The sequence below is a fragment of the Malaclemys terrapin genome, chromosome 1, assembly GCF_027887155.1.
Source record: "Malaclemys terrapin pileata isolate rMalTer1 chromosome 1, rMalTer1.hap1, whole genome shotgun sequence".
NCBI lineage: Eukaryota > Metazoa > Chordata > Testudines > Emydidae > Malaclemys > Malaclemys terrapin.
Window position 1 is genome coordinate 125814040 of NC_071505.1, and position 22632 is coordinate 125836671.

At 39.0% G+C, this 22632-nt stretch overlaps 1 protein-coding gene across 1 annotated transcript in view; it reads right to left on the bottom strand.

Moving 5' to 3' along the window:
• Positions 1 to 22632, bottom strand: part of SMC1B (structural maintenance of chromosomes 1B) — a 65276-nt gene that overhangs the window by 19862 nt on the left and 22782 nt on the right. The window contains exons 10-19 of the mRNA XM_054038198.1: positions 21532 to 21717; positions 19629 to 19808; positions 18326 to 18472; positions 17318 to 17455; positions 16625 to 16741; positions 11046 to 11152; positions 9423 to 9564; positions 3829 to 3974; positions 2435 to 2588; positions 564 to 662 (exon numbers count right to left, since the gene is read on the bottom strand). Coding sequence (XP_053894173.1) covers positions 564 to 662; positions 2435 to 2588; positions 3829 to 3974; positions 9423 to 9564; positions 11046 to 11152; positions 16625 to 16741; positions 17318 to 17455; positions 18326 to 18472; positions 19629 to 19808; positions 21532 to 21717 — 1416 coding nt within the window. The remainder of the gene's footprint in view (positions 1 to 563; positions 663 to 2434; positions 2589 to 3828; positions 3975 to 9422; positions 9565 to 11045; positions 11153 to 16624; positions 16742 to 17317; positions 17456 to 18325; positions 18473 to 19628; positions 19809 to 21531; positions 21718 to 22632) is intronic.

Below are 22632 nucleotides of genomic sequence, written 5' to 3' on the forward strand. Positions count from 1 at the left end.
AGAAACAAATCATTGTCTGTATGAAGTTATAGTTTGTACTGACTTCACTAGTGCTTTTTATGTAGCCTATTGTAAATCTAGGCAAATATCTAGATGAGTTAAGGTACCCCCTGAAAGACTTCTGTGTACTGCCAGGGGTACATGTACCCCAGTTGAGAACCGCTGGTCTATGGAATGCAAGACTCCGGGGAATTGACACAAGGCCCTTATCTGCCAAACATTACTCTTGAAAGTTCTGTGGCCAGGTATGCGACTTCTATTGCAGGGCCTCATGAATGCAGTGGTATGAAGGAAAATTACAATTTCTGTTCTTCCTCCATTAGATTTGCACTTTACAAAAACTTTAAATTATAGAATGTAGTTAAGTGGAATATTCTGATCGATAAAATGCATATAGACTGCTAAAAAGTCAGGATGTCTAACAGGAAATGGCTGCTGTCAAATCTCAAACCTACCAGTTTTCAGTCAAAACATTTGGTTAAGATTATGCTGAAGAATGCATGAAAGCTTCATTCTATAGTACTATAAAGAAAAGAAAAAAAAAAGAAAATAAAGGGTCTCACCGTCAGATCATCTGTTAGACTGCTGTAGTCTATCTGAATTGCTCTCTCTCTTTCATAAATATCTGCAGTAGCCTCAGTGCTTTCTGCTTCAGTTCCCAGCTGTAACAGAGATGAAGGGCTTTTCAGTTCAGAAATATAGTGTTCTTTTTAACAACTAAAAAGAACGAAGTCTACACGACATGGAATGAGAGAGAAAAATGGAGCAACTTTTCCTTTTCTAATTTATTTAATACACTTCTGTAATCAAACGTTATGATTTACTAGTTGATTAGCAAGATGTATTAATAGTTGAAAATGCTGTCTTTCTATGAACTTTGAAGAATCCAACAATTGCAGGTGTGGTGTTAACATGAAAGCAGAAGTGCATTTGTCCAGAGTGCACTTAGAATGAACTAATACCATTTCTGGTCTGTCAGACTGGGCTTTCCAGGGAGTTTTTAAATCCCCCTTCAAAAAAGGCTCCTAGAGATATTAGTCAATAGAAAACATCCCTTCCAGCCAATTGTTAGAAAAAATAAACAGATCTCCCTTTCCTTTTAGGCTGCTGGCAATGAGCACAAGCAGACTGCCTCCTACTCACTGCAAGCCCAGGTCAACAATTACTACTCTTGCTCTGTCCCAGTCTCTCACATGCTGCTTCCATCCTCCTCAGTGTCAGTACCCCAGAACCACTTTCCCTCCCATATTCCACACATCAGTGACACATTCCTACTTCCCCTCCAAGTTCTCCACCTTGTTCCTACTCCATGACAGCCACAGCCCCCTCTCACCCTATGCCATCTCCTTTCTGCCGATCTAGACACTCCAGGAGTACCCTCCAATCCCCTTTCTCTCCACTGAATGCCCCGTCCCCTTGTTCTTCCTTCCTCCTCTCCCATCCATTGCTGCCTATCCTCACCCAGAGGAGCTTTCCCAAGACTGGATTCAGGGAACTTCCTTGCAAACTTCCTTTCTCCCTCTCACTCTTTTCCCACTAAGACAAAGGATAAAGGCAAAGAGTTTTTACTCTTCACAGCAGTCGGGGGTGGGGTGGGGTGGGAGCGGAGGCAATCCTGCTGACAGGGCCACCTGGCAAGGGAGAGGGACAGTTTGCTGGGGGGGGGGGGGGGAAGGAAACCAAGTAGCTTTGCAAACTGGCATGGAGTCTCACCATCACTTGGTTTGAAAGCCCTCTCAAAAACAGAGAGCAGGGAGCTGCCACTGCAGGATAAGCTTGCCCTCCAATCCCCTGACCCAGCCTCCCCTCAGTGGTAATTTTTTTTGGAACGGCAGAGGGCCCCAAGTTTCAGATTTTGCTCTAGACTCCCAAAAACCTCCGAATGGCCCTGCCTGCTGTGAAAGTCAGGAGGGAGGACTTGAAACTGTCATAAGTATTCCTAAGAGTATATTCCGTCTCTAATTTATTTAACTTATTTCTATAGCTGTTGGAGGAAGGAGGCTCAGATTTAGATAATATTCATATTTAGGATGGGGGGGGAAATGTCAGAATATCATCTAAGGAGGAGTCCTCAATAGAAAATCATCCAAATCTGAATTTCATCCTATCTAATCTGGGTTTTACATTTTTTGCAGTAATAGTTTTGTCTTTATGCATCCTCTTAAATGTTTATTTGCAATGTTGCTAGTGGCAATGCCTTTGTATTATGAAGTTTTTATACATTTTCAATAAGATGTTGCCAATGTGGGTGGGTGTAAAAATGTTGCGATAGCCCCCTTCTACTGGCTGCATAAAGATGGATTTGGCCAGTGCCTATATTATTATTTTACATTATTATATAACCAGGGCAGTCAGCCATTAGGAAAAAACATTTTACTTCAGCAATATATGTTTTCTGCTATAGTACATCTTTCATAAGTATTTTCTATAGTACCTCTACTTCACTGATTTCATCCAGTGATCCCAATAAGAGAGAAATTCTCAAGTCTTGGACCTTGCATTCAAGAAGCATATTATGTCTCTCTAATCTTTTCTGTTCCAGAGAGGTTTCAATAGATATAGCTTCCTTTTGTAACTTACCCATTTCCCTGCAACCATACAAAGGTATGAATCTGTTAAACACTGGCATTATTAAAATTATGTAACTATCAGGCAAGCACTAATAGAAACAAGAAAGATTTTTCTACTGTAGTCTACATTATCCATTAAAAGGTAAGTACTTGGTCCTAGTAATGATCTGAAGTACTATATAATGCATTAGCACCAAGAAGGAATTAAAGTTAAGCAGACCAGTAAAGTCATTTTTCAAACATGGATTCTTTTACCAATACCAGAGGGGTGGAAAATAACAGTCTTGATATATCATCACAGTTCAACAGTTTCAAGCTTTCATAATTTAACACACTTACTACATCAACTATACTCTCTATCCTACCAGCCCATACTTCTGCTCATGAAGATTTCTTCCCTTCAAACCACGAACAGACATAGTATCTTCTCCTAGCATTTATTCTACTTGAAATACAATTCAAAGTCACCTAATCAATTTACTGTAAAAATATAAGTGGCTAAATAGAATAATAATCCTAATAGTTGGCAGTTAAAAACTATTTATCATAATTATTGTTATACAATACATTCTGTTAGATGAGTATCAAACTTATGAATTCTTATAACTTTTTTATGAATAAAGTATACTGTGAGAAATATTTCACAAATTTTCTTAGCTAACACACATGTTTATCCCCAAAAAGGGCAATGAGTCACTGGATTGAACAATGGCTGATAATCAATATATGGCTAATAATGACCATATATTGATTCAGTTGGAGGTGCTAAAAGAGAATATATGCACACAGATTAAGCAGGATTGGGGAAGACAAGATAGACTAGACTAAACTAAAGGAGGAACCGTTCCCACAGAAGAGGATTTAGCAGCAGAAGCAGGACAAGAAAGCGGTCTAAAATTAGTATTTCCCTCAAGATATGCAATACCTGACAGGCACTGAGTGTAGCACTGTGCACACAGAAAAATCACCCTAAAATGTTAATCAAAAATTCAAGGTTTAACTATTTCTAACTATAAGAGACCAGCATGAGACCTAATCGGGGGTGGGCATATTATCCCACATTTACCCACTACGGGTTCTTACACCTTCCTTTGTAGCATGCTGGCCACTGCTGGAGACTGGATCACTGGACTACACTGACCTCAGGTCTGATCCAATATGACAGCTGACTTCCCACAAAAGGTTCAAGCTTCTAAAGTGCTGACCTCTTATGAAATTACTAAACTAATTATTATACCTAAGTACAGTTAGTAGTTACCTATTAAGGGTTAATAATTTCTTCCTTGATTCCTCAACTTCATTTTGGGCTTTTGTCACCTCAGTTTTGAGAGTTATTAATTTATCCTTAAGATGCTGTTGTTCCTCCATTATTTCATTCACCATTAGTAGACATTCTTCCTCAGCCTGCATAAAAATAATTCCATATTTTTAATGTTATATTTTATTTTAAAAGCCTAATATGCCATTATATAGCAAGAGGGAATCAAGGTTTAAAATCTTTATACCATATTACATTGGTAAAACAAACTAGCTGTCAGTTTCTTTATAAAGCTATTCATGCTGTGAAACTATTGCACTTGAAAATACCCAACTACATAGATTCCTATATATCCAATGAGCTATTCATGGTACACCTCTACCCCAATATAACGCTGTCCTCGGAAGCCAAAAAATCTTATCGCGTTATAGGTGAAACCGCATTATATCGAACTTGTTTTGATCCGCCGGAGTGCGCAGCACCGCCCCCCCGGAGCACTGCTTTACTGTGTTATATTCGAATCCATGTTATATCGGGTCGCGTTCTATCAGGGTAGAGGTGTACTTTCTTAAACATACACCCAAAATAATTTTACTGAGAGCATATATAGTCTTAATCTCAAAGGATTATCCTAATACATCGTAAAGGCCAATAAACTATCATCCAATAGTTTTGTACAGATTGAAACCACATTATGTCTTATTATGTCATTGTGTATAGCAAATGAAAATTTAAAGAAATTAAAATGTATAAAAGTTACAACACATCTATAATAATTGTATAAAATAATAATAAATGGATAAAGGTTAAACACATCTATATATTTGTCTATGTCAGGGAGGTGGTCAAGAAGGACACCTCTAGTATCACATGCGAGACATCCAGCCACCAGGTAAGTGCTCACAAGATATGGGGTGGTACCATAACCAATGTGCTCAAATGATGCTTAGCTGGGCAGTACCCCACTGTAATGGGCACAGAAGGAATCTGGCAAGCAGCATCACGTAGGGACACACCTACATGTGTCCTACTGGTCCCAGGCATGTGTGAGTTATCATGCACAAGTTACTGAATGGCTCTACATCTGTCTTCTGGCAGGTATGCTCACTCTGACCATGAGCGGAGTATAAATTCTATGCACCTCGAAAGTGTGAGAGACTATTTTTCATAATTCACTAGGAGCTTTAATTAGGAGAGCAAGGAGAGGATTCAATATAGGGCTGTCTTGGTCTCCATCCTGGGACCTGACCCTGATCAGCCTATCATCTAGGTATGGCTAGACATGAAGTCCCTATTTCCTTAGATATCTCACTACCACTGCCAGGCAATCTGTGAATACACTCATTGCCATGGACAGACCATAGGGTAGGACTCTGTATAGATAATGCTTGGGTCCCTCTATAAATCTGAAGGACTTTCTATGAGCCAGGGAGATGGCAATAGGGAAGTATGGATATTGCAAGTTGAAAGTCATAAATCAGTCTTAACCTCAAAGTGATGCACGCAAGCATTACCATCCTGAATCTGAGACAGCATATGTATCTGTTGAGCCTCCTCAGGTGTAAGATAAGAAAAAGGTTTTTTGGTCCTTTTTGGAATAGGAAAATACAGAGAATAGACTTTCTTCCCCTGTATTCCTGAGGCAACTCCTCTTTTGCTACTAGCCAGAGTTACAAGGACAATTCTGTCTGTGAAAGGCTCTCATGAGAAGGGTCTCTGAAGAGGGATGAGGAAGAAGACAGGAAGAGGGTAGGGAGAAGAATTGGATGGTATAGGCACGTGGCAACATCTAGCACCCATTTGTTAGTGGTGATGTCCAACCATGCCTGGTGGGATGAGGTGAGGCTGGTGCTCAAGAGATTGCTCAGTTGATTGGTGTCGGTGCAGCTTTCAACCAAACTATCAAGTTTGGCAACGCATGAATGCAGCGCTGTGCGTGACTGGTATCGAGGAGAGTTATCACCCTCTCCTGTACTTTTATAGATTTTTAGACTGATTGGGATATGGAAATGTTTGTTGCCTATCCTGGTGTTGTGATTGACGATGGTACACTGGAGGTATACAGATTCCTGGGGACCTCCACATCTCCTTTGGAGTCCTTTAGCGAGTACAGGGTGCTGTTTTCTCACTAAATAATTCTGATCCTTCAAATGGTAAATCCTCAGTTATAGCTTGCACGTCATGACGAATGCCTAAAGCCAGAATGCTATTTACAGGATAACAGAGGTGGCCATGGACCAGCCTGTGGTATCTGCCACATCCAATGCAGCCTGAAAAGCTGACTCTGTTACCAGCTGGCCCTCTGTAACAAGGTCATTAAGCTATTCTCTCTTCTGGGGGGCGGGGAGAGTAGAGGAGGGAAGGAGGGTCTGCTGAATGACATCCCATATTAAGAAATTGTACTTAGTTAGGACAACCTGGCAAAATTTGACACTTTCAGCTTGAATGAAGCACAGGAGGACTTTCATCCAAACAGGTTAAGTCTTTTGGGATCCTTTTCTTTTATTGGGTTCCTGGTGAGCGTGGACAGCCAGGACTACTAAGGAACTGGGGTTGAGGTGCAAGTAGAAATACTCAATTCCTTCTGTACTAGATATCATTTTTCTATGCATTTCATCGTCAGTAGGTGACTGGCATTTACCACAGCGCTCTTTCTGAATCTAAAGATCTCTCATTTATAGGAAGAGATATTCTGGCCGGTCCCAGGGATGGATAGCAAATAATTTTTTAGATTTCTTGATCTTTAAGGTGACTGTGATCTGTATCAGGAGCTCCTGAAATGCCCTAAAATCATCTGGGATCAGCATCGGTGCTGGAATGACTGTTTCATCTGGAGTTGACAGAGACAGGTCCTCTGTGGGACAAGGGTGTGGAGGAAGACTGCTGCTGCTGCATTAATACCTCTGGGTCCCACTCTTCCTGGAACTTGGGTATTATTGGAGTCAGTGATATCACTGGGGAGGAGGATCTTTTCCTTTTTTCATTAGAGGCAAGTGGTTTCTCGACACCTGGAATGATAGGCCTCAGTATTTCCAGAACGGTCAGGGCAGCATCCTGTAAACATATGGTGGCTGGCAGGTTATTGGGGCTATCCCAGTGCCAATCCTGATGTGGTAGAGGCTAAGTCTTTAGATCCGCTGATGGATCTTATGTGGGACAGTTCTCTGCTCAATCATAGAGGACAGATGGCTGTATCTCCTCCATAGATGCCACCAATGGGTAAGACGTCAGCAGTATCAGGCTTGTGCTGGTACCAAGGGATGTCTCCAGTGCCAAGTATGGATCTGGCATAGGTTGCAGTTGTTCCTCCAGTGCCAGTACATATGTAGGGGCGCTTTGGTATCCAGCCTGGTACCAATGGTGTCACTCTTATTTTTTTCACTCATCTTAAGTGATGGGTGAGGCTTGGGGAGGAAGGGTTTTTTTCCCCAATGTCTTACCGTGTCTCTCTACATAGAGCTACATACTGAGCATTTCCATGAGCTTCTGTCCCATTCTCCAGACGGTGCCGTTTCAATGTCTGAGGCGTGATCTGAAGGTCTAGGTGAATCCAGTGCCATGGATGCTGTGTTGGCTCTTTGCTCAACCCAGAATTCTCTGCTGAGTTCTTAGGCATCATCCACCTGGTCAGTGGTGCACTGGACGGTGCAGGCTTCACTGGCATAGGGTCCTCGAACCCACGGGATTCTGATGCCACCTTCATTGACTGCTCCAGGAGATGGAAGTTCAGTCTTGTGTGTCACTTGACTCCTGGATCCAAAAGGAGAATGAGGTGCAGTCCACCTGCTTGGGATGAGGGATTTGCCAAACCAGATCAGGTGCCTGATGTGCCCATATGCAAATGGAATCCATGTCATAAGATAAGTGAGGCATGAGGCCTGTGGATTTTAAGTCTACCACCTTCATGTCCTTGTACAAGGCAGTCTGTAGAGGGGGAGCTTGCGTCAGAGAAAATCAATCAGCTTGGGTTTTATTCTGTTCCAATACGTTAAAATAAGGAGAATGAAGGCTGTTCTAAAGAATCTTCACAAGATTTATGAAGTTTGGATGAGAATAGCCAATATTAAAGCACCAGCAAGCCAGACAGACATTAGGTTTCATACTGCTGCACAGGCAGTAGGAGGGAACTGAGGGAGGGTCACAGCTGCTACACCTTTATGTCCTTGTATGGGAGCATGAAGAGGCTAAGGATGCATGAGTGGCCCCACTGCTAGCAAAAAGAATATATAGCAAGATCCACACCAACACACGCACAAAGAACTTTCAGATACTTTTTCTTTGCTTTGATAAAATTAAAACAGCATCCCATTCTCTATGATTACAAAGGCCCTGATCCTACAATATGGAAGTAAATAGGAATTTTGCCTTTGATTTCGGTAAGAGTGGATGAAGCCTAAAAGGCACTGGGAAGAAGGCATTCATGGAAAGCCTGCACAGACAATCCTATCCACAGGAGACACTGGGGTGTTGTGCAGGTGGGGGCATGGCCAGCAGCTTCGTGACTATATGGGTCCACTATTCAAAACCACTAAAAACAGAGTGCGGGGGCACAGATGCTGTGGACTATATTATAGTCCATGGGCTATTGTAATCCTCTTCCAAAGTTCCCTCAGCATTGGAGAGAGGATTCCATCCTTCTCACACCTCACACAAAAACTCCTATTTACTCACAGCCCATGCAATCAGGTTTTAAGTAAAAGGATTTTAATCACAAAAGAAGAATATATGCTTTCAACTCTTCAAAGAAATTTTATTTTGATGCTAAAATTATTTTCCCCATCTCCAGAAATATACCCTTTCCGCTATATTTTAATGATGATTTGATTTATTTTAATGGAGAGATGTGGAAAATAGAGATGTAGCTGGCATCATTCTCACGATGGAGCAGGTTTATGTGGTATAAACATCTAAGTAATATATATCTTTTATTTAACACACTGCAACATCACTCTCCTATTCACTGCTTCACGTGGATAAACATTTTATCAATATAAAGGGATAAAATAATGCTAATTGCGTATGAATGTGCAACTTTTTATTACTGCATATGCTCACCATTATTAAAAAGTGAATTTTAAGAAAAGCCAGCTACAAAGAAAGTATCCATATGTACAGTCAACTTTAAAAATTACTTCATACAAAAATATGAGGCCATTCTGTATGCTCAGTTATGTTGAAATTATTTTAAGCTGACTATATTTACTATGTGTAAAGTATTTTGAAGATGAAAAGCATGATATAAATGCTTGTTAGTTTAGCTGTCACTAGTCAAACTTGCTAAAGAACCTCAACCATGTGCTATTAATATTTTAACTGCATGTTTATCTATAGTCATTGATGCATTCATGTTGCATGTTCATGTCATTAAAAACATTCCTGTAATGCACATATAGAAGCAGAGTAAAGGTTGCTCTTAATATTTTCTGACTTTTTCCAGTTCACATATCATGTTATTTTAACATATTTGTTTCAAGTTAAAATGTATACAACTGAATATTCTGAACATTTATAAATAAACATCAGGTTCATTTAAAATTATGATTCTCTATATTTTCCTTCTCTCCTGCAATAGAACATTGTAATGTAACAGTTACCTTCTTTAGCCTGACAATCTCAGCCTCATCCTTACGAATTGTCTCCTTCAACATGTGGATCTTGTTCACTAACTTTTGTAGCTGGCCACGACTGTATTCAAGCTGAATGCTCAGTCGTGTCTTCTGGTTTTCAAACTCCAGTCTGGCCAAACATAATGTAATAACGTTATTTTTGGCCAACACTTAGAAATCAGTAGCACTGATTTAAAAGTGTTCATAAAAAAAGACTGCAAAGCAAATGTACCCCATTAATTTTTACTTCAGAATAACTGAATATAAATGCAAAAAGCATACTAAATTTAACAGGATAATTTAGACACAGGATGACCATTGCAAAATAAGTATGCAATCCGCAAATGAAGTATCTTGCAGATATACTGAAAATAGTAACAAAAAACCCACACTAGTCCAGAGTATACTGATGACTACTTCCACAAATATTTTGTCCCTTCAGAAACAGAAGTGACACAAAGTTTAATTCTTCTCGCTTCTCAGTACAAGGTACGTACTCATGACCAATATAGAAAGCTTCTCCTTTTACTCTTCTGTTATTAGCTGTTTAAAACCACTCTCCTCTGAACCCCCAATTCTCAGAGATCTAAAACAAGGATTTAAAATGGAGCATGTCCGCTACTCTAAAGTTTAACATCCTGTTCAACTATGAACCTGTACAAGTATTTGAATCTCAACCACATGCAAGGGAAGTGTTTTGTCCTCTAAGTTCCTAGATGACAACATATCAGAATGTCCGACTCAATAGATAACCTGGGTGCAGAAAAGGAATTGGACTCTGTTACTGGGAATCTGTACTGGAATACAGGCAAGGATGATTTGCTGTTAACAACTCTAAGGTCCATGAATCACTGTCTGCTTGACTGAGGAGATGATACAAAAATGAACAGTAATCTTTATTTCAAGTTTTTAGTCTATAAGATAACAAAGGGAAGACTTCATATCCAATCCTGGAACAGGACACCAGTCTCCAGTGCTTCTGACTCTCCTCTTTGAGAAAGAAACTTGTCCTTTGTCACCTAAGTATGTGAATGAAATCCCTATTGTTGATGTTACCAATTTGAAAATATCTTGTTTGAAGTTCTAATTTCGTCATCGGGTGCTTCCTATATAGAAACATTACATCCTTACATTTGGTTCTCCTTTGAAATGTGTGACCTCGTGTAGTGAGGCAGACTGGCCTCCACTACACCTTGATTAATAGTGTTAATGTTTTCACAAATGTAATGATAAAGCCATTTATCTGGGCAGTTTTTAGGCTATTATTCTTGCTTATTGCTATATTGTATATGTAGTACTGTAATAATGTCAAATGTACAGTATTATTAATATATTCTTATCTAACCAGTTTGTTGTGAAACACCACTGTGGACTAGTATTGCAGTTGGTGTAGTAGCCCCAGACAGACACTATACCTAAGCTAACTCCCAGTAATAAACACATTACCATATTGTTAGGATTGCTAGATATGTTATGATGGAGAAAATCTGACACCTTGCAGTAACTCTTGGGCCTTGGCATAGTTACTGTCGGAAGGATCGCAATTACTAAATTACCGGTGTACTTGTTTTGATAATGCATACAGCAGTTTTCATTTGTTTGAAAAAACACCTTTTTCTGTCAGTTTCTTCCTGCAGTTTCACACGTTCTTGCTCAAATACACGAATATTGTCTACCCCAATTTCTTCACAGAAGTCCTGGAATACAGCATCTTCAACCTTTAAACAAACAATCCAAACAAACCACTTAAACCTTTTTTATAAAATGATGCCTCTCTTACGTGAATTTAAAAAAGTTTATTTTTTATATATTGGGCAAAATTTTGAAGAAGTTTTAGAAACACAATGTATTTTAAAGCTGCTGGGAATTTACTTGCACTGGGAATTTTCAAAGTGGGTGTGAAGTCCAAATAACTACACAGTGCAGGTGACCTTCAGAGGATGAGGAGAGGAATCCCTACTTTAGCCATTTGTGCCAGAGCAGGAGCAGTGTTACTCCAGAGACAATTCAAGGTATCAAACTGGAACATTAGTCTCATACTCCTACCCATGGTTCCCACTCTCTATGGGGAAAGAGAAGGCTACAGGGTATGCAGAGCTGCTGATCCTCCAGGCCCATTCCTGCCACTAAACTCTTTTGCAAAAGCTAAGCTCTGTCCCACAGAGGAGAGTGCTTATTCCCTGTTAGAAATCCTACTCCCTTCTCTACATTTATACAGTGGAATCACACCAGTACAACTACCACAGGTTACTCTTACTGACAAAGGAAAGAGCAAAACTTTCCCCAGACTAGAAAATGGATATCTACAAACCCACACATAAAGAAGAACAGGAGTACTTGTGGCACCTTAGAGACTAACAAATTTATTAGAGCATAAGCTTTCGTGGACTACAGCCCACTTCTTCGGATGCATATAGAATGGAACATATAATGAGGAGATATATATACACACATACAGAGAGCATAAACAGGTGGGAGTTGTCTTACCAACTCTGAGAGGCCAATTAATTAAGAGGAAAAAAAAAAAAAAAAAAAAAAACACTTTTGAAGTGATAATCAAGCTAGCCGAGTACAGACAGTGTGATAAGAAGTGTGAGAGTACTTACAAGGGGAGATAGTCAACGTTTGTAATGGCTCAGCCATTCCCAGTCCTTATTCAAACCGGAGTTGATTGTGTCTAGTTTGCATATCAATTCTAGCTCTGTAGTCTCTCTTTGGAGTCTGTTTTTGAAGTTTTTCTGTTGTAATATAGCCACCCGCAGGTCTGTCACTGAATGACCAGACAGGTTAAAGTGTTCTCCCACTGGTTTTTGAGTATTTTGATTCCTGATGTCAGATTTGTGTCCATTAATTCTTTTGCGTAGAGACTGTCCGGTTTGGCCAACGTACATGGCAGAGGGGCATTGCTGGCACATGATGGCATAGATCACATTGGTAGATGTGCAGGTGAACGAGCCCCTGATGGTATGGCTGATGTGATTAGGTCCTATGATGATGTCACTTGAATAGATATGTGGACAGAGTTGGCATCGGGGTTTGTTACAAGGATAGGTTCCTGGGTTAGTGGTTTTGTTCAGTGATGTGTGGTTGCTGGTGAGTATTTGCTTTAGGTTGGGGGGTTGTCTGTAAGCGAGGACAGGTCTGTCTCCCAAGATCTGTGAGAGTAAAGGATCATCTTTCAGGATAGGTTGTAGATCTCTGATGATGCGCTGGAGAGGTTTTAGTTGGGGGCTGAAGGTGACAGCTAGTGGTGTTCTGTTATTTTCTTTGTTGGGCCTGTCTTGTAGGAGGTGACTTCTGGGTACTCGTCTGGCTCTGTCAATCTGTTTTTTCACTTCAGCAGGTGGGTATTGTAGTTTTAAGAATGCTTGATAGAGATCTTGTAGGTGCTTGTCTCTATCCGAGGGATTGGAGCAAATGCGGTTATATCTTAGAGCTTGGCTGTAGACAATGGATCGTGTGGTGTGTCCTGGATGGAAGCTGGAGGCATGTAGGTAAGTGTAGCGGTCAGTAGGTTTCCGGTATAGGGTGGTATTGATGTGACCATCGCTTATTAGCACAGTAGTGTCCAGGAAATGGACCGCTTGTGTGGATTGATCTAGGCTGAGGTTGATGGTGGGATGGAAATTATTGAAATCATGGTGAAATTCCTCAAGGGCTTCTTTTCCATGGGTCCAGATGATGAAGATGTCATCAATGTAGCGCAAGTAGAGTAGGGGCGTTAGGGGACGAGAGCTAAGGAAGCGTTGTTCTAAGTCAGCCATAAAAATGTTGGCATATTGTGGGGCCATGCGGGTACCCATAGCAGTGCCGCTGACTTGAAGGTATATATTGTCCCCAAATGTGAAATAGTTGTGGGTGAGGACAAAATCACAAAGTTCAGCCACCAGGTTAGCTGTGACATTATCAGGGATACTGTTCCTGATAGCTTGTAGTCCATCTTTGTGTGGAATATTGGTGTAGAGGGCTTCTACGTCCATAGTGGCCAGGATGGTGTTTTCTGGAAGATCACCGATGGATTGTAGTTTCCTCAGGAAGTCAGTGGTGTCTCGAAGATAGCTGGGAGTGCTGGTAGCGTAGGGTCTTAGGACAGAGTCTACATAACCAGACAAGCCTGATGTTAGGGTGCCAATGCCTGAGATGATGGGGCGTCCAGGATATCCAGGTTTATGGATCTTGGGTAGCAAATAGAATACCCCTGGTCGGGGTTCTAGGCATGTGTCTGTACGGATTTGTTCCTGTGCTTTGTCAGGGAGTTTTTTTAGCAGATGGTGTAGTTTCTTTAGGTAATCCTCAGTGGGATCAGAGGATAATGGCCTGTAGAATGTGGTGTTAGAGAGCTGTCTAGCAGCCTCCTGGTCATATTCCAATTTATTCATGATGACGACAGCACCTCCTTTGTCAGCCTTTTTGATTATGATGTCAGGGTTGTTTCTGAGGCTGTAGATGGCGTTGTGTTCAGCATGGCTGAGGTTATGTGGCAAGTGATGTTGCTTTTCCACAATTTCAGCCTTTGCACGTCGACGGAAGCAATCTATGTAGAAATCCAGTCTGTTGTTTCGACCGTCCGGAGGAGTCCATGCAGAATCCTTTTTTTTGTAGTGCTGGTAGGGAGGATTCTGTGGGTTAGTATGCTGTTCAGAGGTATGTTGGAAATATTCTTTGAGTCGGAGACGTCGAAAGTAGGATTCTAGGTCACCGCAGAACTGTATCATATTCATGGGTCTGGAGGGACAAAAGGAGAGGCCCCGAGATAGGACAGACTCTTCTGCTGGGCTAAGAGTATAGCTGGAAAGATTAACAATATTGCTGGGTGGGTTAAGGGAACTACTGTTGTGGCTGCTTGTGGCATGTAGCAGTTTAGATAGTTTAGTGTCCTTTTTCCTTTGTAGAGAGGCAAAGTTTGTCTTGTAAATGGCTTGTCTAGTTTTTGTAAAGTCTATCCATGAGGAAGTTTGTGTGGAAGGTTGGTTTCTTATGAGAGTATCCAGTTCTGAGAGCTCATTCTTAATCTTTCCCTGTTTGCTGTATAGGATGCTGATCAGGTGGTTTCGCAGTTTCTTTGAGAGTGTGTGACACAGTCTCTCAGCATAGTCTGTGTGATATGTAGATTGTAATGGATTTTTTACCTTTAGTCCTTTTGGTATGATGTCCATCTGCTTGCATTTGGAAAGGAAGATGATGTCTGTCTGTATCTGTACGAGTTTTTTCATGAGGTTGATGGATTTCCATTCCATACGGCTAAATGCAGTGCCTTGCATAATGACAAGTTTCAGAGTAACAGCCGTGTTAGTCTGTATCCGCAAAAAGAAGAACAGGAGTACTTGTGGCACCTTAGAGACTAACAAATTTATTAGAGCATAAGCTTTCGTGGACTACAGCCCACTTCTTCGGATGCATATAGAATGGAACATATAATGAGGAGATATATATACACACATACAGAGAGCATAAACAGGTGGGAGTTGTCTTACCAACTCTGAGAGGCCAATTAATTAAGAGGAAAAAAAAAAAAAAAAAAAAAAAAAAAAAAAAAAAAACTTTTGAAGTGATAATCAAGCTAGCCGAGTACAGACAGTGTGATAAGAAGTGTGAGAGTACTTACAAGGGGAGATAGTCAACGTTTGTAATGGCTCAGCCATTCCCAGTCCTTATTCAAACCGGAGTTGATTGTGTCTAGTTTGCATATCAAACCCACACATATGACCCAAAATTAATAAACAGATAAATGAGTTTTAGATGTTTTAGATTTGGAAAATTATGCTTACAAAGTTCAAGGGACAATGGGACACATACAAATACAGTGAGTATTCCATTTTGCACCTATCAGAGGAACAAAATTTAAAAAACATGCAGCACAAGCTAATATGGATCTCTAAGAAAAATAAAAGCTCTTACAAACAGCTGAGAGTTAAATGTATTGCCCAAAACTACATAATTTATAAACACATCAATATCCAGTCTTATTTAACACCATCAATAGATACACTATTCTTAGGAAATACTTAATCTACATTTTCTTTTGCTATAAAATCAAGCACTACATTATTTGCACAGGAAATGATGACAACATGCTTGGAAAATGTGCTTTTGGTGAGAACTGTATTTCAACTATCAAGCCCTGTATAGTTGACTCAAGAACTCAAGTAACTAAGTAACCTGTTTTTATAGGTAGTGAGATACAAAAAGTCAATTAATTTTTTAAAATTGAAAAAAAAAAAATCTAAAATAATTTCTATGTGGCATATAAAAATGCTTAATTTTATGTAAAAAGCGACAGAGTCCTGTGGCACCTTAAAGACTAACAGACGTATTGGAGCATAAGCTTTTGTGGGTGAATACCCACTTTGACATGCATCTGATGTCCACAAAAGCTTATGCTCCAATACGTCTGTTAGTCTATAAGGTGCCACAGGACTCTGTCGCTTTTTACAGGATTCAGACTAACACGACTACCCCTCTGATACTTAATTTTATGGTGTGACAAAGGGTTGAGATGATCCACAGAGACATGTGTGAGCATTGCAATAATCTCAAATAGATGCAAATAAAACCTTTATATTATACCACCATGAATTCTGATATATAGAGAATATTTTCTTCATGGTGGCAAACACTACAGTTAAGCTTGAATTCCAGTTTCTGTTTTAATATTCCTTTAATAAAGTAATTCCCTTTGGATTGAAACCTTCTACATTTTGTCTCAGTCCCAAAGTGAATATTTTCTTGAGTCTCAGCAAAATTGCTTTAGCATATTTTAAAGTTACTTGAGCAGAGGAAATTTTCCCCTCCTTATTCCAAAGGAAACTGTAGTGTTTATGTAAATGAAAAAAGGCCACCTGAAACTTGAAACTGCAAATTAGTTTTATTTTGTTCTACATTACTCTCTTAGGGAGCACAAAATTCTGGTTTGAATAAAAATGATTCAGTATTTTAAGGTTACGAACTGATAACATGGGATGTTGGAACACGCATATTAAAATATTTTAATTTTTAGGATATCATCACTGGTAGAATAGTATAGCATGCTGCATGTTCCCTGGAGTGCTTTAGCACATCTATAGACTATAGCTACTGTTCAGACACTAAAGGTTTAATAATTGCATGAGTTCACTCTCAACCCTACAGAGAAGTTGCTGAAAGCCATTTATAACTCCATAATTTGTCATGAACATTATAGAACGTGTTACCTCATTCATTTTCTTTTGAAACTCTTCAATTTTCTCTGTTCTTTGTAAAAGTCCTTCATTCAGCATAGCATATTGTGATTTAATATTTACTAACTCACTTTCCAGCTTAGATTTTTCCTAATTACAAAGAGGAAGAAGGAAATAAGTATTTTTATTGGTTTCTTTAAACAAAATGACTGATATTCTAACTATTAATATATGCTTCTGACACTATGGCTATTTATTTTGTGTTGAGTTAAGAAGTTACAACTTTTTTTCTGAAATCACTATTGTTGATTTAAATGTAATGGCTACAATACTATAGAATGGAAAGCAAATTACATATTACAAATAAATATACCAGCTAAGACTTACTGAGTCATGCATCATTTTTGGGGGGGCTACTATGTATCAAGTTTAGCTGAGTGTCAAGCTCATTTTTTTTTTTTTACACCAGCAACACCTCCTAAAGGAAAGCCTCATTGCTTTAATATAGTACTTAATCTTGTTCTCTAATTTTATTAATTCTCTAATCATAACCACTATTTGCTAAATATAATTCCAACAACTACACAAAGAAGATTAATATAAGATCTACTAAGCTTGTGGATGTTGTATTGAGTATTAGCTACAATGTTTATTAAGCATAAAAATTTATAACCTAAGATCACAAAAACCAGAGGAAAAAATAGGAGCTTCGTTATTCTGTACTACCTTGTAGAAATTAGCAAGGTGTTTCTTTTTAATATTCTCTAATTCGCTCTGCGAATATTTGAGCCGAGTCTGAATTCCCTGGCACTGTGCCTGTAACTGTTTCAAGTCAGTCTCCTTACGTTTGATCTTCATTAATTCCTAAAACAGATTTCAAAAATTGTCTGAGAAAATATACCTAAAAAGTATGTTTTAAAAACAGAAGTCAACTTCATACTCAAAAGTAAATTGCTCTAATCACAGGCCAGAAAAAAATCTTTATGATCATAAATGACTTCCATTTAACAGGGTGTCTAATTAGACAAATTTAGCAAAGTTAAACCAGCTGACCACAATCGAGTTAAGTTTTAATGGTGTGGGGTATATTCGAAAATGCTTTTCAAACAATGGTTCACTTTCTAGTGTAAAAGGGCATAAATTGATAAATTATTGCTCTGGTCCTCCCAACAAAATCTATAGGGAAGCTATGAAACCAAGTTTTACAGTCACAATTCATGAAAGATTGTTCTCTGTTGCATGCTAATAATTTTATTCTCACTAGTCACTTGACTATAGCAATGCCTCAAACAGCTTCTCTGATGAAAGACACAAAGTGCTCCTAACATACCACAACACTTTCTATAGCAAAACTAGCTCTTAACAGTTAGGCAGTTCTCCATCTATGTAATCCACAAAGAAAGTAGCTTGGTCTCATCTCCCCAGAAATAGTAAACTAGCCACTAGATGGGGAAACAAAACTACACTGTTAGTATGGGTTACAGATAAATAAATGAATGGCTCAGCTGCATGCAGTCACACTGCATTCCCTCTTGGAACAGGCAGGCAGTACTTCCGACCAACAAGCCACCCCCATCCTGCATTAAAAATAAAATTATCAGGAATGAAATAAATTAACTTGAAATTAAAAGTTGACAAAAACTGAATAGTTCCTCAGACTGTCTTCCCATTCATGACTTTTATTCCATTTTTGCCTTTAGTGTTAAGATATAATTGCCTATTTAATGGACTTACCTTTAGTTCATTAACCAACCTATCCCTTCTTTCTTTCATTTCTTTCATCTCTTTTTCATCCCAGTATCTAGCTTTAAATTTCAAGTCACTTGACCCTCCAGAGATAACTCCAGATTTCAAAAATAAAGTTCCATCAAGAGAGACTGTCTGAAAATTAAAGACATTTTCTTTTCTTTAATGAACAATACTACTAAGTTGGGTTAGGAATTGTACATCTGCAATACTCTAGCAGCTAATGGACCGAGATCTGAGCAAACAAGCGCATGTAATGACATATATATAAGTAATCTCCATACTTAGTTGGACCATGTCCCAAACCCCTTGCTTACACAGAGGTATACTGAGCAAGCTACAGAAGTATGTAACGGACACAAGTAGTGTTATTTTGCAGTGAGTAATGTTTGAATATAAATTAGCATTATAGCCTATTGGAAATTAATCCCAAGAATGGGAAATGGGATTTTTATACATTTTATATTTACATGGTTGGAACCCTTAATTGTTCATTTTCAGATATTCTAAAAGTTGGATCTTTAAAAATTGTAAAAATTTAGTTTAAAAAAGTATACTTATTTTTGGGTGTCAGCTGGATAACAAGTGAAACATACTTTCCATCTTCATTTTTCAACTCAAAACTACTTAAAGATTGTTTTTGTTTAGGATTATTCTTGTTTTTGAATGAGCAACAAAAATTTAAATCAGACTGGTACAGAAGGTCCACAGGAAGAAAGTGTTGTTTCAAAAGATTTAACGTAGACTATCAAAGCAGGGCTCCCATTCTGTAGACTTTAGAAGGTACGTGACCGGGAGCTACCCCCATGTACCATCGTGCTGTATAATCGTCAGTGGAGAGGAACTGCAGAACGAAGTAGGGAGACTTTCAACCACAGTGCAAACTTTTGCCTGCACCTCCCACACATGCTCACACAGAAAACCCTCAAGAACATACGAAGGCACTTCTCTGCACGAAAGCCAATAAAACAGATTTTATGTTTCTCAGCCAAACATTTTAAATATAACAAGCAAAAGGAATAAAAGGAGCATTTGCAAAAAAGAGTCCTTTTCTAACTTTTTCCCTCTGAGCTTCCCAGAAAAATTCCACATTGGAAAGAGATGGGTTATGTGAAATTTCAGGGAATTTAGTTTCTTTCTGTGTAAGTTGGCAAGAGCAATATAACGACAGTTTTTAGTTTAGTCATATTTTGTAGGATATTTATAGAACAAGTTATTTCAAATGGTATTAAACATATCATTGCAATCCACATGATGAAAAAAACATATGAAACAAAATTCAGTTTCTTACTTTCAACCTTACTGGTCCATCAAATGCGATCTGTCTTGCTTCTTTAACAGTTTCACAGACCAGACCATTCCCACATACAAACTGAATCACTTTTTTCAGGGGTGTAAATGGAGTCTGTACAACATCAATCATCATTTTAGATCCTTTTATCTCCCTTAATTTTTCATTGATGGGCTTAATCTAAAAAGCAAAAACAATCTTCTGGAGAAGTAGCTGAAATAATGTGATTGGCCAAACAGGACAGTCTCTACGCAAAAGAATTAATGGACACAAATCTGACATCAGGAATCATAAACACTCAAAAACCAGTATGAGGACACTTTAACCTGTCTGGTTATTCAGTGACAGACCTGTGGGTGGCAATTTTGCAACAGAAAAGCTTCAAAAACAGACTCCAACGAGAAACTGCTGAGCTGGAATTGATATGCAAACTAGATACAATAAACTTAGGCTTGAATAGGGACTGGGAATGGCTGAGCCATTACAAACATTGAATCTATCTCCCCTTGTAAGTATTCTCACACTTCTTATCAAACTGTCTGTACTGGGCTATCTTGATTATCACTTCAGAAGTTTTTCTCTTACTTAATTGGCCTCTCAGAGTTGGTAAGACAACTCCCACCTTTTCATGCTCTGTGTGTGTGTGTGTGTGTGTGTGTGTGTGTGTATATATGATATATAGATATATATATATATAGAGAGAGAGATGTATGTATGTATGTATGTATGTATGTATGTATGTATGTATGTATGTATGTTCTATTCTATGCATCCGAAGAAGTGGGATGTAGCCCACGAAAGCTTATGCTCAAATAAATTTGTTAGTCTCTAGGTGCTACAAGTACTCCTGTTCTTTTTGTGGATACAGACTAACACAGCTGCTACTCTGAAACCTGTCGTAATGTGAAACAAGTACTTTGGTGGGATAGTATACTGTATGAATAAAATTAACAACAAACATCCATATTTTCGCTCATACTTGTGACAAAATTTACATTTATTAAAGTAAATAAAAACTGGACAAAACATGCATTAAAGTAACATTAAAAATCTACAAAGATGCTAGGATTTATGTAAAAACATTAGGACTTCGATTCAAGAAAACCTCCATAATCAGGACAGCACTTAAGCATATATAAGCATGTGTTTAAATCCATCTCTATTGAGCAAAACACATAATTGCTTTCCTGAATCAGTGCCTAGAATAGTGATTGCTTATATCAAATTTAAAAGGCAAAATAACAGGTTTTCAATTTTAACATGGGAACAATGATTCTGTCATAGATCTTTAAGGTGCCACCGGACTCCTTGTTGTTTTTTCAGAAGTAAAGTATTCTATCTATAGAATAAAATCGGTTTCCAATAGGCTGAATTTATGTTAAAATGGTATTAGTAAATACAAAAAGAGGCTAGAAATGTTTTCTCAAAATATAGCAGACCTTTGTATCTCAGCTCTTTCAGAGGCCAAACTACAATGCAAACAAATTTCCATATTGGGATAGAATACTAAACTATGGATGGCCTGGGGGACGAGTCTGAATTGCAGGCCTCTATAGTAGTTTTCTCTGAAATGCTACAAGTTTAGGGACAGATCCATTTTACTATATGGCTTAAGGAACTAGTTTATAAAAGCATGATTTAATACATATTGAAGACAGTAAAACCAGTTACATGAGGAGGAGCAACCAAGGGACAGAATTACAATAAAGGGTATTAAGTACACAGTGCAGAAAAGGAAAGGGTTTTAGTTTTTATAGCAGTCAAGAACCTTTTGAGGCATATAATGGCTCTACAATAGCTTTATTTATGCTTAAACACTTACATTTTATATATCCATATACAACTTAAATTCTACCTTAAGCAATCTTAAAACTGAATTTGCTGATGAAAAGAAAAAACTTACATCAAGGTAATCCAAAGCAAGAAATGTTTCAGGCTCAGCTCTTTCCTCCTTTAGGAATCGAATGCAATCCCTTGCTATTTTTTCAGTAGCCACAACAATGGCACTCATGTACTTGCCGAAGACTTTGGTAACAGCCAGCTGATATTTTTTATGGATAGGATGGCACAAGTCAAGCAGTCTTCCAAACTTAAGATAACAAAATTAAGAAATGATCAACCTTTCACAGATGAGGAAGCAATTAATAAAGCCATATACATTTCAGGCCAAAGTATAGCTTTCTGGTGGCAAAAATGGGAGAAGCTTAAGCAATCTGGATCTTGACTGACAGCTCTGAATGTTACTGTATCCTCTAAATGAAGAATACAACCCATGTATATCAGATCTTAAACACAAGCCTAAATGTTATCAATTATTTTTAGTATCAATGAAGTAAACATACTGTTTAACAATTGTGACAGACCCAGACCTGTGGGGTACAGGAGTCTAGTAGAGAACAAATATACTGGTCACTGGATGAGTAGTTTTCTGTTCCCTGAGTGACCAGAGCAGGGACTGCACTAGAGTAATCAGGAACCTGCTAGAACCAGTTAAGGCAGGCAGGCTAATTAGGACACCTGGAGCCAATTAAGAAGAAGCTGCTAGAATCAATTAAGGCAGGCTAATCAGGGCACCTGGGTTTTAAAAGGAGCTCGCTGCAGTTTGTGGTGTGAGTGTGAGGAGCTGGGAGCAAGAGGTGCAAGGAGCTAAGGCTACATCTACACTACGGGGTGGGGGGGGGGGTCGATTTAAGATACGCAAATTCAGCTACGCGAATAGCGTAGCTGAATTCGACGTATCGCAGCCGACTTACCCCGCTGTAGGGATGGCGGCAAAAATCGACCTCTGCGGCTTCCCGTCGACGGCGCTTACTCCCACCTCCGCTGGTGGAGTAAGAGCATCGATTCGGGGATCGATTGTCGCGTCCCAATGGGACGCGACAAATCGATCCCCGAGAGGTCGATTTCTACCCGCCGATTCAGGCGGGTAGTGTAGACCCAGCCTGAGAGGGTGTGCTGCTGGAGGACTGAGGAGCACAAGTGCTTTCAGACACCAGGAGGAAGG